This window comes from Lichenostomus cassidix, chromosome 1, assembly GCF_008360975.1.
Source record: "Lichenostomus cassidix isolate B80296 chromosome 1, HeHo_3.0, whole genome shotgun sequence".
In the NCBI taxonomy this organism is placed as follows: Eukaryota; Metazoa; Chordata; class Aves; order Passeriformes; family Meliphagidae; genus Lichenostomus; species Lichenostomus cassidix.
This window is the reverse complement of record NC_139479.1, coordinates 91,839,850-91,852,752: the sequence shown is the minus strand read 5'-3', so window position 1 is coordinate 91,852,752 and position 12,903 is coordinate 91,839,850. Positions and strand designations below refer to the sequence as shown.

The window sequence follows — 12,903 nt, the reverse complement described above, 5'->3', positions numbered from 1 at the left end:
TTCTTCCCTCTATCATTAAATGGGAGGGATGCAGGACACAGGGGATCGTGTAGCAGAGTGTTTGGTGACATCCAGCAGGATTTATTTCACAGAAAGAGAAAGAAAACTTTGCTGCTGCTGTTAGCCTTGCTAGGGGATTGCTCCCTTGATGCTTCAGGGTTTGTGCACTATCAGCTCCTCATACAGATCACAGACTTATTTTAAATTGCACCCAGTAGTTTTATGGCCATACACATCTCACACACGCAGAATTCTCCTTCAGGAGGGAACTTACTGCAGGTAAGTTGAGCAAGGCAGAATTTGAAAAAGAAACCTACAGGAAAAAGACTGCTGCAGTTCAGCTATTTGGGACACTCCTAACTGAAAGCCCAAGTAGTGTCAGAAGTACCTTTGGAAACCTGCACAATGAAAACAGAAATATAGCACTCAATGCTGCCAGTAAGCAAGGTCTCATGTGCAAAGATACACTCATCAAAACCAGACACACAGGCACAACATACACTCATTTATTTAGCCTGCAAAAAACACAACACACTAAGATACAATCTTTGTAAATGTCAGAGTTCCTACACCATTTTTTCACCAGCCTTTTCAACTATTGTATCCATGTTCCCTCCCCAAAGTGCAGGAAAATAAATCAATAAAATTAAATTACAAGAGTTTCCCAAAAGAACTTGCCCGAGAGTTCTGGCAGCACCAGGGATAAAGTTTTTTGCATATGTACAAAAAGAAGCATGGGAAGATCAATGGAACATCTGGCAAGCACAGCTGGATCCCTTTTTCGATTCCTCTATTGATACTGCAGGGCTGGTGGAAAGTGTACGTTCACAAGAGCCGGCTAACACAAGCAGATCTTTCCCCAGTGAAATTCTTTTGATCCAGAGCACTACATAGAGGATAGTGTAGCAAAAAGTGTCCAAAAGCTTCGCAATTTTTTCATATTAAAGCACAAACACACACGCAGAGCCTGTTTGTAGCAGCTGCTGCTACTGCAGTTTGAGAGGTAAAACAACACACACTCTCACAGAGACATACACACACAAATCTGTATCACGTCACACGTATACGTTGCATACATGGAAATATAGATGCACACACAGAAGAGGAAAAGTTGGCAAAATGCCCTACCTGAGGATGGCTGTGTCCCCTTGCCTCACGGTGATGTTATCGGTACCTCGGGTAAAATCCACGCTGCGGACTGGCAGCCCTGTAGGGAGAAGGCAAAGCAATCTCAGTAGGACCAGCGGTAATTGTTTCCGATCAGGCTGAGCCCTTGCTACCATGGCTGGTCTCGTCGAGTTTCACTGTCAGTACTTGTCTCTTTCTCTGCCTGTGTATTTGGACAGATAGACGTAGAAAGAAAAACAATAATAATAATGTACAACTCTCGCTCTGATCGACAGCCCAAGAAAGGGGAGGTGATTTCACAGTCCTTCTCAGCTGCCACTTTCTCTTGCTCTTTTCAGTCTCTTGCTGGCTCCTTTCCCTTCCTTGCCTTTTTTTTTTTTTTTTAAATGGCTCTCCAAAAAAAAAGTCTTAGCACAGCCTTCAAATAAAAAAGGGGGGCAAAAAAAAGAAGCAAGAGGAAAAGTCAGGTAGCAAAATAATTACGAAATAATAACAATTAAATCGACCCGTTCAGAGTGATGAAGAGAGGTGGGAAAAAAAAAAAAAAAAGGAAAAGGAACAAGAGGAATCCTGTGCCGCCGGGATGCGGGAGGGGATAGTCCTGTGGCTGTGCAGCCTCCAGCCCCGCGCTCCCTCCTAACCCACTTTCCCAGGCGGAGCGAGGGAGGGAGGAGGAGGAGGAGGAGGAGAGAGGGAGAGAGGGAGGAGGGAGCCTTACTCGTGAGACGGCAGCTCGGCAGCACAGCGGCGGCGGGCGCGGAGGGAGCCGCGGGCCGAGCTCCCCATCCCTCTGCCGCGGGCGCCCCGAGAGCGCCGAGCCCCACCGGGAGCGCGGCTGCCCGCGGGGACACGGAGCGGCGGCCGGGAGGGGAGGGGGCACTGCAGCAGGGACACGGGGCTTGGAAAGGCGGCAGGGCTGCGAGGCAGAGGGGGGGAAGCCCCGAAGGAAAGCGGGGGAGGGAGAGGCAGAGAGGGAAGGGGATGGGAGAGGGAGACGGGGCTGGAGAGAGGAGGAGAAGGGGAGAGCGAGCGGGGAACCGGAGCGGGAAGCAGAGCAGCCGGGAGCTGCTGAGCGGGAGGGAAGCACCGGGAGTAGGGCACAGAGGACGGAGGAAGGTACAGCCAATATTCTCAAGATGAAATAGTGAGGAAAGCGGGTCTGTGGCCAAAAGTGCAAACAACTTGGCTTAGCGGCCTGAAGCCACACGCTAGCTGATTTACAGAGCAGCATCCTTGGCAACTGCCTCTGCAGCCTCAAACCTCGCTTCTTCCCCTCTCAGACTTTCCTGTCGCCAGATAAACAGTTGTACATCCCTCCCTCCCTCCCACCTCTCTGCACTCAGCCCTTCCCGCCCCCCAGCTCGTTTCCCAGCCTCGGAGGGACGGAGCGGAGACAATGCCGGCATTGAGCTGCCCGCGGTGTGAATGCTCGGCCTGTGCTGCCGGCTGCCAGAGCCCGCAGCTGAGCCCCGCCGGCAGCAGCGCTGCCCGCCGCGAACGCTCCGGCGGCCGCAGCCCACCGCCACCGCAAAGACAGGGGAGATTAAATTAATGGAAAGGAATAAGCCGTATGGTTTATTGCTGATGCCTGCCTGCCATTCCACCAGCCCGGTCTCTGCCTGCGGGAGGGATCAGAAGTGCTCCCAGGGATGCTTCGCCGGTGTAACCCTTTTGAGACCGAAGCACGGTGGGGCTGGGATGGGGAAGCAAAGAGGGAAAGGGAGGGTTGAGAGGGGCCCAGAGAATCAGGTGCACCAAAAGCCATGGGGTTACTCGGCTGAGAGCTGCTGTCTTGTACGGTCACAGCACTACATGTGTGTGCAGGAAGGGAAAAAAGCAGGTATTCTACACTGCCTGCTTCACTCTGCTCCTACAGCTTTGTGGGATACAGCGCACCCAAACTGAAGAGACATAAGGAATGTCACTGCCATGGAAATGGCCATGTGGGACCAGATCAAAGGTCCCCTCTAACCCTTCATCCTGTCTCCAAGCAGCCTTAAGCCAAAGCCAAGGGAAGCTCACAAGCACAAGGCAAGTGCAGTGGTACTGCCCCAGGGCACTTATCTATTTCTAGAGATTTATGGCTAAGGCATGTCCCCAGCCAGTGGCACTGCCTTTGTAGTTAATGGTACTTGAATGATTTTCTTCTTCCAGGAATACATCCAATGCTTTCTGAACTCCTAGAAACTGGCCCCTGCAGCCTTGGCATGGAAAGGCCGCACTGTCTGTGAGTACTTAAACAATCCCTGCAAGTGTTAAAGGCCTTCAAATTAAGGACTAAGGTCATGACACTGCTGCTCCAGTGCCACGCATGCAGCAGCAAGAAGACATGAGTGCTTTGTATTCAAGCCAAGGAGTGAGGCGAGTCTGACATTTCCTCTGCAGTAGACTTGGCAAGGGTAGCACCAGAGGGGGAGAGGAATGAGGAGCTGAAGGGGTTAATCCACACACTCAGTGTTTCCAAGCTACTGCAGAGAGAGATGCCACCCCACAAGGATATTGCTCTGGAGAAGACCATGCTGCTGACACCTGATTGCTGACCAGTAACCACTTGTCTAGGATGAATGACAGTGCAAGGGACAGAGATGCATCAGGCTGTTGGCATTCCAGAAGAGAGGCATCACCAAGAAGAAGCCTCTGCACTCCCGTGGCAGACTTTGAGTACAGCTGAAAGACCTGGTCCCATATGAAGTTACCAATGAAAGAAATGCACCCCTCTCACAAGCCAGTGTTGCATGGATCCTTTTTACAAGGGTATCCCACATATGTTTCATCTATGCTTAATAAGAGCTATTGTATGTTAATTAAATGCCTGTGGAGTAAGGAAAACATATTTGTCGAAGATTAACTATTATGCAATGCAAGAAGCATCTGCCACCCAACTGCTAGAGCTCACTAAATATTTCCTTATCTCAGAGTATTTACTTAGGAGGCAATAACTATCCAGTTAAATCTAAATTTAATGCTTAGTTAAATATAGTTCATAGAAAGTGGCACCAATATGTTTTATACAGAGAACGACAGAGGGGGTTTCAGGGAGGCAGAAAGAAGGAATTCTGTCTCCAGACTCCAGTAAGATCCTGATTCAAGGTGGGACAGCATATGGCCATGCCTCCCTACCAAGAGAGGTGCATCACAGAGGACTCAGAGGCCCCTCTCTGCTGATACAGCAGCACAGGGAATGACTTCCTCATCTTACACACTTACACAATCCTCATTAGAACCACTGTAGCATAACTACTTAATAATAATAATAATAATAATAATAATAATAAAAAACAGACAGACGAGGAAGAAATTCCCTTGAGAGTCTTGTAAACCTTATGAAATATGAAACATAAACAAAACCTAAAGCTTATAGGTCTTATTTGCTTTTAGAAGCATTCATAAGCAAAAGGAAAGGGTAGCATAGGTGTAAAAGGCCAAGGAAGCAGGAATCACACAAATCCTACGAGAGCGCCTCATGAGCAAAATAAATAATGTTATTTTGTATGTCTTCCCAGAAGAAATAACTCTCTGGACCCATCTCCCCCTGCTGGAAGCAGATAACGAAACAGCAGGTCTGGCTCCTAACTTTCCTACCTTCAGGTGAACAGTCAGAGCATGGACACCACAAATCCAAACTGCAGCCTTTTAATGCCATTCATCAATACTCCTGGTAGGTGCAGGACTGGCACTACCAACTAAATGTTGTCACTGTGCAGTTCAGGAATGGATGGAGCAGCATGAGCCCAGCCCTACAGGAACCACATCAATCCCCTCCTATGAAAAACACTTAAACCCTGTTCAAAGAGAACAGGGCCTAGAGCAACACAGGCTGTATGGTACATCCAGAGACATGACAGAAAAGTTTGGATGGCAGGTTCAGGAAGGTATCTGTGTTTCCACACTATGGATGTGGGATTTGTTTTTGTATAAGCTGGAAGGAAAACGGCAGCATGAGCTGAGGCAGCCTGGCTATCCCTGCTTTCCCTGGATCTGAGGGGAATGGGCTGAAGATACCACAGTGTGGACACCTAGGCCAGCTAAAGGAGAGAGTCTCCATGCTGGTCCTGGAGATGGGCAGGAGATGTGGTGAGATATGCCATGTTGAGATGCCCTAGGACAGGTCACCTCTGCCTACCTGTGTGGCAGCTCAGTTTTTCAGATAGTCAGGGACTGACATTGTGAAAACCTGAAGTGCCATCTGCTTTTCATGGAGAGCCAAGAGACACTGAAAGCATGGACTCGGTCCACAAACAGGAATGGGGTTTTTTTTTTGCATTTGAGGTGGCTAAATGCAAAGAGCCATCCATGAACTTCACTCAATGCCAACTGCAGCAACCATCTGTATGATGTGGATGGCTGCCCTCTAGGAACGAGGCTCACACCACAAACAGCCACAAAATGGGACTGTTCTCACTTGACTTTCATTCACTACCAGCCACACCAAAACTGGTGACTTGATCCCAAATATTGCTGGAATCAGGGAAAAGGCATTTCTGAAAAATATCAGCAAACTGCTCACACAAGTCTCCAGACCCTATCATAACTGACACAATAGTTTTAAGGGGACTGTGCAATGGCTCTGCCAGCAGAGCCTGGGCACATAGGGACTTTATTTGGGATATCTGCAACAATGAGAGAAAACGTATGATGTTTTGTGAGCTATAACGTGTTTAGTCAAGATACACTGGTGCACTGTGCAGCAGAGCCTGCTCAAAGCTCTCAGCCATGAAGAGAAAATGCAATTTTGTCGCATTGGCAGAGGAGTTATGGAGAGGAACGAGGATGAGCCAAAGGGGTTTCACCACATGGGGAGGAAGATTAAGGGACTGTGGAAGGACTGTGGTGATCTTGCCTTCCCCTCTTCATTCCTGTACCTGCAGCTCCCACATGCACACATTTCTGCTCTGATGTGCAAGGGCAGCATCCCACTGCAATTAAGCAGTTATGTTCCATTCTCCTTTGGTCCTTGGGATACAGGGAGCCACACTAGTAGAAGAAAAGGAGGAAAAGCAGGGCTACAAGAGAGATGGAAAAGCAAACTTACGAAACATTTATTAAAGGGAAAAATTCTGCACTGTGAGAAAAATACATGTATATGGTTTTTATGAATACTTTGCAAGACTAAAAATTAAACTGCCTTTTGATGCTGAAAAAGAGAGCCAGTTTGGAGCCTAGGCTACCATCCAGACATGTAATACAAGACCAAGCTTCCTCTAAAGTAAGTACCTCATTAGGTAGAAGAATTTACTGCACCGAGAGCACTCAGCCAGGCCATAACTGCAGATGATAACATGCATGCACAACACCTCTCTCCAAGGGTGGTCACTGAGCTGTAACAGAACTCCCTCCTGTACAAGAACAAGGGCTGATTTTCACCAATTTGTAACCTTGTTACTATGCAATCGATCTGGTTTCACAATTGATCTCCTTGGTGTGGACAATTTAGAGGTCAAGGGCCAGGTTCTCAATTGCTGTAAGCTGACATATCACCACCACTGTCAGAAGAGCTATGCTGATTTTCACCAGCTAAACACAAGTTGTGAAGTTCATCTTCTGTGCTGCATGGGTAGAGAACTGTGTTACCACCTTTGAAAGAAGAAAAAAACTTGTTTAGCTGGATGAAGAGATTTTGTGCTCACACTTTTCAGAAAGTTTCACCTTCAGTTAAAGACCAAATCTGAAGGCTGGACAGGAGGAAATTAGGAAAAGATGCCTTTTTTCATCAGTATGACCAAGCAGAATTAAAGAATTAGTACTGCAGATGGTTTGTTGCCTTAATTACTGGTTGCTATCACAGCAAGTGCTTGTAGAACTACAGACTCCTTTGTAACCAGGCCCTTACTACTTGAGAGAGGCAATACACAGAGAGTGCTTCTTTTTTTGCTTAAATGTTGTCCTTCCATTCTTATATAAATATAACAATACAAGAATAAAAGTCATCAATAGTGTCAAGAGCATGACACTGCCTTTTCCCTGGAAGATCACATACCATCAGTGACTTCCTTACCAATAGCTCAGGACTGGACTCAGCAGCTGCAGTTTGCCAGAGGGTGTCAAATCATTTTGAAACCACTGGAGGCCAGGCTGCTCAGCCAGTGCTGCTGTGGGCAGGGAGCCAAGCTGCCTGCCGTCTCTCAGCCCAGTCAGCAGCCCCAGTGGGAAACTGTGGGACCTCTCCCCACAAGAAAGGCTGGCTCATGGCTTTAGCAGCAAGAAATAGCTGATCCCAGTTCTGACATGTCTCATGGGAACAAGGTAGTATGTCAACCTGTGATTTCTAAACTCCTGTAGGAGTTAGGCATGCAAATTTAGACAAGCAGTCCATACCTCCCACTGAGGACAGCTTCAAGATCTCTTTATATTTGGCAGTGAATAGTTGCTTTGCCAATGTCACATAGCACTTGATGAGTCAGGCAGAGCCAGAGTTCATCCCTACAGGTCTTTAAATAATTTACATCCCCATAGGAAAGCAGTAGCTCTATCTGCTTAGTCCTCTTATCCACCCAAAACTGTCCTCTCATGGCTGGTGAATATTTACCACTCTCAACAAAAGTAATTAGGATTGACTTCACAAGTGACTGTAATGTTTAACAGTCCCTCTCAACACAGAAGCTGAGAGATGACCCAAAGGTTGGGAAGTTCTAAGAGGACAGTCCAAATTTCCTCAGTGAATTTGGGTAAATTACTTAATGAAGCAGTCACAGCGACATAAAAAGTTAATTTCCCTAGACTCCCTCTGCCCTCAGAGAGGTAATCTTCTCTTGAGGGCACTCAGAGCAGATGCCTAATTTAACCATTTAAAATTGTCCTGTCTCTCAGGATGTGTCAAAGTTTACAGCTCCACAGCAGAGACCCTCACATAAGCTTCCAGTCGCACACACAGAGTGAAGCACCGAAGGCTGCAGGGTGATGTGACACAATCTGACACTACTCTATGGAAAGCCCCTGCAAGACTCAATCTACAGAACATGCCAGGCGTGACCTATTTCCAACATACTCCTTTAACAGGCCCCAAAAACACTGCCTAGCAGCTGCAAGGGATGTAGATCGTTGCAGACAGGAATTCTATACAGCTAAGAGGTGGTCAAACCCATCCTGCTGAGCCCTGATGCATATTTGATTACCTGTTCTGGCATGGAGTTCTTGACACAATGCTAATGGATGAGCATAATCACTCTGACAGCGAGGATTTTGAAGAGAGCTCCAAAGTCTAGCCGAAATGATACATGCTACACATCCATCATTAGCACAGAATTAATTTTATTGTGAAGAATAGAGTGCAGCAGGCTCTTGTGCCATGCATTTTCTTGTCCATTACAACACCTCCAGCATAGCTTTTATGAAACTTAAACTGAGGCCTGCAGCAAGACAAGAAGGATTCTCAAGTTTTTGGTGTTATCAAAACACAAGGCACTGTCAAAAAGCCTCACATACAACAGACAGGAAAATAAATTTGTATGTAAAAATCTGGATGAAGTTCCTTTGAAACTATGACCTGCCTGAATTCAAGCTTCTCAAAACACTTCCAATCCATTTCACTGTGATCAGGTCTGAAAATGAGGAAAACACATCTTTTAACATGTCCAGATCTTCAAGATTAAAAGTCAGGAGAACTGTCCCACACACACAGGCTCAGTTAATACTATTCTTATAGGCTACAGGTCAGGGATGTCTCTTCATCAGTATTTAGAGTCAATGCATACCTAGTTGTTCAGCATAAACTTTTTTATGTTGCAGCTTTTCTTCTCATCTCTCCTCTAAACTTCTCACCCTGATATTTTCAAGTTTCTCTCCCTTTCCTAGGTTGCTCCCATGGCCCATTTCTGTCAAGTCATGACATATTCATACATTTTAAAGCTAGAAGGGACTTCTCAGATCATCCTATCCAGCTGCCTGCCTCAAGCCACAGAAACTCACCCACTTCTTGGGTTCAATGATTAATTACCACACCACGTTAGGAATTTTTCCTGTTGTTTTAAACACAAACGTTATTTCCTTTATCATTCAGCCATTGAATTGAATAATGCATTTGTCTGCTTAAATGTTTGCCTATTGTTAAATACTATCTCTTTGAAATATTATATTGTAACCGTTTGAGTCTTACTTTGTACCACTTTTGTTCCTAGTCCAATGCTTTGCCACAAATGCCTAACACCTGGTGCCAGAGAGGAAAATAGGATGTTTTTAGCAGCCTCTAAGAGAGCTGGCAGACACAAAATTAATATCACTGTCCTTGATATGGGCCAGATAGTAAAGAAGTAGGGTCAGTTTTAGGTCTAAGTCCGAGCATGGGGAAGGGGGAAGTAGGAGCAGGGGCAGAACAACAGAGGACCTGCCCACCAGGAGGTGCAGAAATTAGGTAACTTCTCAGGAAGAGGAGGCATTTTGTTGGAGGTGATTCCTGACAGCAGCTTGTTCTGTCAGACAGGACTGAGGAACCTCCAGTGCTGTGCTCAGATGCAGTGGCCATGCAGCTGTGTGGCCTGTGGGCTTCACCACTTGCAGCAGCAGCTCCTCCTCATCTCAGAACCACCCTGATTCCATTTCATCCCAGCTCATGTTTAAATCAGCATGGATAAAGTGAAACAAACCCAAGTATGGACAAACTTGCAAACTGCTCAGATGAAGCAATGCCTCTCAGAAAAAGCAATACCTTTCAAGGAACAGAAATTCTTCCCTGAACCACTGCTTATTACTCTGCTAAGAGTCTGGATGAGGGATGCATACATCCTGAAAGAGCTCCCTACAATTGGGGGGGGGGCATTTATAAAAGACTTTCTTGACCTGGCTCAGGCCATGAAGTGCCAGCAAACACACACACACACACACAGACACACACACACAGACAATTTACTCAGCTCCAGCAACCTGTAAGATCCAGCAGCTGGCAGGGCTTTGTAAAACAAAGAGCCCACAACCCACACAGGAATGGAAGCATTGCTTCCTGTGAAACCCCTGGGGGTTTGTGCATAGCCCTGGCCTTCAGTGACACTTTATTACTTTCTTAATTTATACAACACACCAGTTAAAAAAAAAAAAAAAAAAAAAGTAATGAGACTGCTAGCTTCTTCCAGCAGGCAGAGATCAGGGAAGGACAAAGAGCAGGTTGGTCAGAGCACTACAGCAGCTGGCTGAACAAAGGCAAGAGATGTGAAAAGAAGTCACTGAAGTTGGATCAGACTGGCGCAAGATAATAAGAAAAGGCCCAAAGAAAACCTTTGATGAAGAGATGGAGCTCTGAATAGGGCACTTACATGCTTCATTACTTGCCCTCTGATAGAGGAATGGAGTGGAAGATGAACTCCAAATACCACACCTATGGCACTTGTGGGTGAGGATACCACAACTGTCCTCCAGGAAAATCTATTTTTTAGCCAAAGGCATTGTCCATAACACCTTTTCACCTTATGCTTTCAGTTGGCAAGGAATCATCCCATGTTTTCCAGACAGCAGTGGGAATCCAGGGGAGGCCTGAATTTGTGAAATGGAGGGCTCCAAGTCACTCAAATATCTGCTTCTGGACTTTTGGTAAGACAACCACTTTCACCGACAATTATGAGAAATAATGGTAAGAATGGTTTACCAGAGCTATGTTTCACCTGGTGAGAGCACAGCACAAAGGGGCTGGCAAGAAAACTTCCTACAGCTTAGGGTGATAAAACTTGACTGCCAAATGCAACGGATTACTTTCTGATGTGATGAGGATTCTGTGGAAGAAGGAGCCTAAAAAGCAAAGAACGTTCCCATTAAAGTTACCTGTCAGTGTCTGAGATGTCAAAGGCAACCCTGACAGGTAGTGGCCCCTTGGATGAATCAGGTGGATATAATGAAGTGGACCTTTGCCACCGATTTGTGTGAGGTTATGATTTCATTTCTTGAAATCCACCTCTCTCATTCTGTGTAAACTGCTCTTGGCTGGAGAACAAGTGCAACACAAAGAACAAAGCAAACACACAAATTAAGGCACACCTTCAGATTCATGTCAACTTGACTTAACTACAACAATTTTCCAGTAAGCTCATTGCTCATCAAAGGGAAGAACAAACAGTGAATCTGGCTGCCTTCAGACAGACCCAGCATAAGCAAATTAAGTGCAAATTTCTCCCGCACCCAGCTCGTTCAGGACACCCCTGTTCTGTCCATCAACATGCCCTGGTATTCCTGCCCACTCTCACCATCTGCTGATGTAGCTAAGTCCTGAAAAGAAGAAGCTGCTATTGCCCATGAATTTTTAATGTAGCAAGGAAAAGGCTGCAGGAAGAAGAATATTTGGTGGCATTTACTCCCCGTGATCAAAGCCATTTCATGTCTCTTGTGTGATATTATTAGAACACAATATGAAGTGAAAGCAGTGTTCAGACTGGGGTACCTATTCAAGAACTATTTTCTGCAGAGGAGAATGCGAGAACCAATGCCAGCAGGAAGCCCATAATCTTACAGCCTCTCTGCCCATGTGTCATCATGTGACAGAAAGAGCCAAGCAGGTACCTTAACTCCATTTCCCTCTACCACAAGGACAATGTTCAGTGGGACATCTCCACTCACCTGTGAAAGCTTTCCAAAAGCACTTGAATGGCCAGCAGCAAGAGACCCCAGTCTAATGACATAACATTCCACAGAAAGAGCTGCTGTCACTGGCATTTGTTAAATAAAGTACTGACTGTGTGCTTGTACACACCACCCACCCACCCAAGAGAACTCAATGCCATAGAGAGAGCTGATATGTCCTCTCTCTGTCCTGTCACAAGCTAAGCCAATCCTCCAGAGCCAAGAGGCAATTGAAAACCATACAGGAAAATCTGTTATGCGCTCAGTGAGGAGAAAGGGAATTTTTAGCTGACAAGAAAGGGGTATTGGGGATCAAACAGATTTGGCTCTCAGGAAGCATGGATTAGTTCCAGACTTTTCCTCTCCTCTAGTAAGTGACATAACAAAACACATATTATAGTATGATTTTGAAAAGCTTCTTCCTCTTACCTCAGACAAACATGGATGCATGAGAATGTTCCCCTGGGAAATATCTGCACTAGCTGAATATGCTGTAATTACAAATTGCCAGTCTTACTGCCATTGTTCAATCAACAATAAAACTCAGGCACTGAGAGGCCACACTGATCAAACTCCTAGCCACAAGCAATGTATCCCATACAGATCACACTGTTGTTCGAGACCTTCTGAAGCAAATCTGTCCACTGCTGGTAAGTGTTTGACGAGTGCTTCATGAAAAGCCGATGCCTTGTTCACAATACACCTCTGATGGCACTGAGGATGCATTGTTCACACCAGTGGAAAATTTCAGCCTGTATTGCACAGCTTAAAGACTGAGATATCCGTAAGCAACGGTCAAGGTTCAAAAAGCAGCAGGGATACCTGTGCGGAAAGGTTTGCCCGTTGAGACCCACTGCTCGTACAAAACTCCTGACTGCTCACTGAAAACCATCACACTAATGCATTTGCACTAATACCACACAAGTAAAGACAAGGGAATGAAAAGTGAGGCTGAAGTGAAATCTAAGCATTTTGGTAAATGTAATGTCTGTAAATGAATGCTGAGAGCCATCATGCAGGTGTTTATAGAGTTAACAGAAAACCTCTGGATGACCCTTGCTGCTTTTACATTCTTCTGAGCTGGACTACAGGAAGGCTGGAGAAGGACTATTAACGAGGGCACATAGTGATAGGACAAGGAGAAATGGCTTTAAATGGAAAGAGAGTAAGGTTAGATTAGATAGTAGGAAGAAATTCTTTACTATGAGGGTGGTAAGACAATGGACAGGTAGCTCAGAG

The 12,903-nt window shown here is 45.9% G+C and overlaps 1 protein-coding gene across 4 annotated transcripts in view; it reads right to left on the bottom strand.

Annotated features, from left to right (window-relative positions):
* LSAMP (limbic system associated membrane protein) overlaps window positions 1–12,903 on the bottom strand; it is a 1,003,974-nt gene that overhangs the window by 309,899 nt on the left and 681,172 nt on the right. For 2 of the 4 annotated variants that reach the window (XM_085070827.1, XM_085070845.1), the window contains exon 2: window positions 1,129–1,207. In XM_085070827.1, the coding sequence (XP_084926953.1) occupies window positions 1,129–1,207 (79 nt within the window). Of the gene's footprint in view, window positions 1–1,128; window positions 1,772–12,903 lie in introns of those variants that run through there. The other 2 variants (XM_085070817.1, XM_085070836.1) reach the window with 2 other exon arrangements.